At 42.4% G+C, this 6,059-nt stretch overlaps 1 protein-coding gene across 1 annotated transcript; it reads left to right on the top strand.

Moving 5' to 3' along the window:
• Nucleotides 1–4,504: 4,504 nt before the first annotated feature.
• On the top strand, nt 4,505–4,957 carry LOC145624950 (putative mitochondrial protein AtMg00860). Its single transcript, XM_081678036.1, has one exon. It carries the CDS (start codon nt 4,505–4,507, stop codon nt 4,955–4,957), a length of 453 nt encoding a protein of 150 aa, XP_081534162.1.
• The last annotated feature ends 1,102 nt before the right edge of the window (nt 4,958–6,059 follow it).

Raw genomic sequence — 6,059 nt, forward strand, 5'->3', positions numbered from 1 at the left:
TGGTGTTCTCTCTGCAGGATAGTATTTGTTATAAAAATTTAAGACAAGAGTTTCCCAGTCAGTTATACCAAGTGTAGTTCTATTCAAACCATTAAACCACAATTTAGCTTTTCCAGTTAAAGAAAAGGGAAAGAGAATCTTCCTGATTTGGTCTTGAGTGACCCCGGCTTGCCTTATGGTGTTGCAATATTGACAATAGTCGGCAATGTGAAGATTCGGGTCTTCACCCTTGGTTCCACTGAATTGCTTCCTCTCTATCATCGTTATAAATTGGGGCTTAATTTCAAATTGAACCCCATCAAGAGCCAGAGGAGGGGTGAGATGTGGGAAATCCGCAAGCTTTGGTTGTTAATAATCACTAAGCTTCTTTAGAGCCGCCATCTCTGATTCTGTGTCTGATGATGTCTCTGAATTGCTAGAATTAGTCGGAGGATCGCGGTGATTATTGTTAGTATCACCAGAATCCGCCAGGATTTGCTTGTAGAAGTTTTTCTGTCTATGGAAGGAACGTTCGATCTTAGGATCAAATGGGATATAACCTGATCTGGAACACCTGGGCATAAACAAAAACTAGAAGCAAATATGAGATTTGTCTCAGAGAACTAAAGCTCTCTGAGAAAAAAGAGAAATAATCTAGACTACAAAACAATCAGAAATAAAAATAAAATCGTTTCCCCGGCAACGACGCCAAATTTTGACAGGGTAAAGTCGTATCCCCTAATAAAAAATAATTACCTAAATCACTAGCTAAGGTAGATAGGGAAGTACGGTCAATCTCCACAGGGAAACAAGTCTTTTTACTCCTAATTAAATATTATAATCTAAATTATCTAAGTAACCAATATTTATATTTCAGTATGAAACTAAACTACAAAGAATAGGAATAGAAGGAAAACAATATATAAAAGGATCTAAGGCATAGGTTCACCAATAAATAATACTCCAGGGTAAAACATAGTAATCAATCATTGACATTGCATAAATAACATGATTAACAGGCTCTCGCAATTTATTAATCAACACAGATCTAACAGGCTCTCGCAATTTACTAGATCTAAGTTCTTATTGAAAATAGCCTTTAATATCAAATTAACATCTGCTCGATTCATCAATTTAATATTGCTATACTTTTACAAGCCGCAATTGTAAAACATTAAAACAATCCAATAAGAAATTATCATGCAATACCAACAATCAATAATAGTTAATCATCAATGCATCAATTAACCAGATTATAAAGGGCTCTCGCTACTTATTACAATCACACAATTAATCTATCGGTATTAAATCTCATCTTTCGAATCTTGACTTAACCATTTATAAATTAACTTGCCTATTGAAACTAGACCTAAACATCAATTCTCATCTCTCGATTCTTGAATCAATATTGTCAAACTCATGCATAAAAGATAGGCCTAATCTAGTCACAGAGCATTAAATCAATCAATAGGAAATTAATCTAGCATTGATAATGAACAACAATAATTTACCCCTTCATATTATTTATTAGATCCCCATAAACCCTAGAAATTAAACTACTCACACATATTAAAAACTAAACTAATCAAAATAATAAAAACAATCATGATGAGAGAAATAAAATAAATAACTAAGATTAAGGGAAAAGAAATCTTTACCAAATAATCTGGAATTAATCAAAGAAATAATAACAAAGGTTTAGAGAGAGAGAGAAATACTAAGTAGAGAGAGAAAGTCTAAGAGAAAGAAGATTAAGAGAAGAAGAAGTGGTCTAAGAGAAAAGACCCCTAATTATTCCGCACAAAACGTATTTAAAACAAAACTAAAACAACTCCTAATTAGAAACTAATTGCTCGTCAAAATTGGTTCTCCAGAAACACGCGCCCGATCGGGCTAAAGGTCGCCCGATCGGGCGCGCCTTTTTGCTAGCACATTCTCCTCAGCAGCACCGCCCGATCGTGCTAACCCTCGCACGATCGGGCGCGCCTTGGGCCACTCGTCCTTGGCTTGCTGCGCTTCTTGCCCGATCGAGCTAAGCTTGCCCGATCGGGCCCTTGTGGCTCTTCGAGGCTTTGGACCTCCGATTGGGCTCGACTTCTCGGCCCAATCCGGATTTCCTCTTCGGGTCTTGAATACTCGGTCCAAACCTCGGTATTCCAAATACCGAGCCCTTAATCACCGGCTCGATGGCTCTAACCGGCCTTGGGCTCAAAAAGTGGTCGCGTTCTTCCAATGCTCGTAGTTGCTTCATAAAAATCCCGGGAAAATGCTCCAAAGGTGCAATTCCCTGCAAAACTCAACCAAAACTACGAAAACACTAGAAAACACATATTAGTAATAAAAGTGGCCCGAAAGAGCCAAAAACACTACTAATAATGACCACGGGACGGGGGTAAAACACTATATAAAACAAACATATCAGCTGGCAATGCAGAGCGGTTTGCTACCAGGATCGTCATTGAGAGCGTACATGGGGTGTAAGAGCCTCAAGACGCTGGCTAAAGCTCTAGGGAAAGCGCACGAGTTCATAAAACCAGACGAAACTGACAGAGCAATGCTGAGCAGGTAAACACCAAACGACCCAGTTAAGCGGGCAAAAGTTAGCCGGGCTGAAAACACGGCCAGGGTCGACCAGCCTAGCAAAGCTGAGCAAGGTCATAGGGAGGTAGACAGAGCTATAGGGGTGAGAAGGTTTGACCTAATAAGAGGGGGAAGACTTGGAAGATTCGATCAGTTACCCCACTCACTCACTCGGGATCCCACATCTTCAGCGTGAACAAAACCAATGATAAATGGCAAAGGCCCCTCAAGGATGGTAAATAGGAACCGTGACCCCAGCAAGTGGTGTGATTTCCATAGAGATCATGGCCACACCACCGACGAGTGCACGCACCTGAAGGATAACATAGAAGACCTTGTCTGAAGGGGATACCTGAATCAGTTCAAGCAACACTCCGATTCTTCAAGAAAAAGAGAGGAGGACAGGGCAGGCTGTGACCGTAGAGGATGATATAGAGGTCCCGCTGAGGACATGGATAGTGATAGCAAGCCAGAGGGCAGGGTGTTTGTGATTGGCGAGGGACCAGTACATGGCGGAACTGTGAACAAAGCGCGGGTAGACCTTCAAGCAATGATACATCAGATAAATTACAATAAGAAGTGCAAGTGGCCACCTCTTCCCCCGCAGCCACGGGATACATTTAATGAGTACCATCAGAAAGACATAATCTATCCTCATGATGACCCTCTGGTGGTGGCGATGAGAATCGCAAATTGGGAGGTAGACCGAATACTAATAGATGGGGGCAGCTAAGCCAACATCATATCATCAACGCGTTCAAAGAGCTAAAGCTACAAAAGGACCTAAAAAGGGTGAGTTATGAAGTCACCGGGTTTAATGGGTCCAGGCTGACCCTGGAAGACATAATTGAGCTTTCAGTCCGAGTAGGAGAAAGGTTAAAAAGACGCGAGGTTTGAGCAAAATTGCTAATGCTAGACTCTCCTTCACCTTATAATGTGATCATGGGAAGACCGCTCATCCACAAGATTGGCGGGGTGGTTTCCACCTATCACCTTGCCATGGCTTACACTACTAATGAAGGACGATCAGCAAAGCTTAAGGGAAGTTGGAAAACAGCTCAATAATGTTACATAACTGCCCTAAAGCAGCCCGCTAGGACTAGGCAGTAGCCAGGCTCAAAGCCAAGGTCCGTTGAACACGCTGAGAAGAAGTTAAGAAAGAGGAAACGCTAAGAGTACCATAGGGAGAAGGATAATCAGAAATTAGCCATGAAAAATTTTGAGCCCTTCCTAGCGGGGAGCACGTGATTGTTGAGCTCACAGAAGGTGATCCTTTGAGAACAGTGAAAATTGTAAAGGACATTGATCTAAGAGTAAGAGTGCACCTCATCGAGTTGCTAAGGAAGAATAAGGAAATCTTCACATTTTCAGCAGATGAGATGCCCGGAATTGACCCTGCAGTCATGGTCCACAGGCTTAATATGAAGGAGGACGTTAAACTAGTCAGGCAAAAGAAACAAAGTTTCTCCACGGAGAAGAATCAAGCAATCCAAGAGGAAGTGGAGAAGCTTTTGGAAGCATGAATCATCGAGTCATGCGATTACCCGGAGTGGTTAGCCAATGTGGTTATGGTAAAGAAAGCAAATAGCCATGTGGATAATGTGCGTTGATTTCAAAAATCTTAACAAAGCATGCCTAAAGGACTGCTACCCATTATCAAGGATTGATCAGTTAGTAGATTCAACTAGTGGGCACGCCCTAATAAGTTTCAGGGATGCCTTCTCAAGATACCATCAAATCAGCCTGCACAACCTAGATTGGCAGTAAACTACATTCATCACCAAAGGGAGAGGGTACAGTTAAATAGCTATGCCCTTTGGTTGAAGAATGCCGGGACACCTTTCAGAAGACAATGGAAAGGGTGTTCATGAACCAGAAGGGAAGGAATATTGAGGGGTAAGCTAACGACTCAATTGTCAAGAGCGTCACGCAGGCAGGGCATATCATGGATTTAGACAAAACATTTGGCACCCTAAACAAGTACAACATCAAGCTCAACCCGAAGAAATGTGTTTTCGGAGTAAGCTCTGGAAAATTCTTAGGCTTCCTGATTAGTGAGAGAAACATCGATGCGAACCCGGAGAAGATGGAAGCAATTCTAAACCTACCTGAGCCTAAGTGCATTAAGGATATCATGCGGCTAACAGGTAAGATGGAAACGCTGACTCGGTTAATCAGCAAGTCAGCCGACAAAGCCTTACCATTCTACCAGCTGCTGAAAGGGAATAAGGAATTTAAGTGGGGACCTGCAGAAAAGGAAGCTTTTGAAGGCATCAAGGAGAATTTGATTAATCTCCCAACCATGATCAGCCCAGAGCTAAGTGAAAAACTGCAGTTGTATATCTCCACATTAATCCAAACAATCGCATCTGTTCTCCTAGTGGAAAGGCAAAAGTAACATAGGCTCATATACTTTATGAGCAACGTACTGACTGAGGCCGAACAGAGATAACCACTAGTAGAGAAGTTAGCCTTTGTAGTAGTACCAATAGCAAGGAAGCTGAAACTTTACTTCGACGCGCACATAATTCAAATCCTAATAAATCATCCACTGGAAAAAAGCATTGCTAAAATTAGATGCATCAGGCAGACTCCTGAAATGGGCCATTGAGCTCTCTGAGTATGAGTCCGAGGTAAATCCTAGGGAAGCTATCAAAGCACAAGCCTTATCAAACTTCATAGTGGAAGCCTCTTACAAGGAGAGGGAGGATGACATTGAAATCTAGAAAGTGGCTGTGAATGGATTGTCAGCCCAAAAAGGGAGTGGGGCAGGAATCATAATAACATCTCTAGAAGGAAATGTATTTGAGTATGTCATTAAGTTCAAATTTAAGGCATTAAACGACGAGGCAGCTTTAGCAGGCTTGCGTATAAGTATCGTAGCTGGGACTAGGAAGGGTCACTTGCAGACTGACTCTCAGCTAGTCGCCAGTCAGCTGAAGGGGGAGTAGGAGACAAGGGAGCCCACGATGCTAAAGTACGTAACCAAGGTAAAGGAGTTGGCGGTTCAGCTAATACACTTCAAGATAGACGTGGTTCCTAGAGTGGGAAACACCCAAGCTGATGCGTTATCAAAGCTAGCTAGTTCTACCCTGCAGAGGCCTCACAAGAACAGTCATGGTGGAAGTCCAAGAGGAAAGTAGTATCGTAGAAAAGGAGCAGGTGAACTGCATTGGAAAGCAACAAGCATGGTTCACAGACTACTGGCATATAAGATCCACGGCTCTCTGCCAGAGGATGAAGCACAAGCTAAGAAAGTCAGAAAAGACGCCAACTGGTATGCGGTAATGCTGAAGTGTATCCCGGAGTGGGAGCAGGAGAAGATCATGGATGAAGTACATTCTGGAATGTGCGCCAACCACATTGGTGGAAAAGCCTTGGGAGTAGAGGTGCTCAGAAGGGGAGCATATTGGCCAAATCTGACGCAAGATGCATTAACATATGTCAAAAAGTGCGAAAAATGCCAAAAGTACTCTCTAGTCATAAACCAGCCAGCAAAC

This window comes from Chenopodium album, chromosome 3 (assembly GCF_948465745.1).
Source record: "Chenopodium album chromosome 3, dcCheAlbu1.1, whole genome shotgun sequence".
Lineage (NCBI taxonomy): Eukaryota > Viridiplantae > Streptophyta > Magnoliopsida > Caryophyllales > Amaranthaceae > Chenopodium > Chenopodium album.

Coding starts and splice junctions, on each gene's coding strand:
- LOC145624950 (XM_081678036.1), top strand. CDS start 4,505: ATGGATTTAGACAAAACATTTGGCACCCTAAACAAGTACAACATCAAG.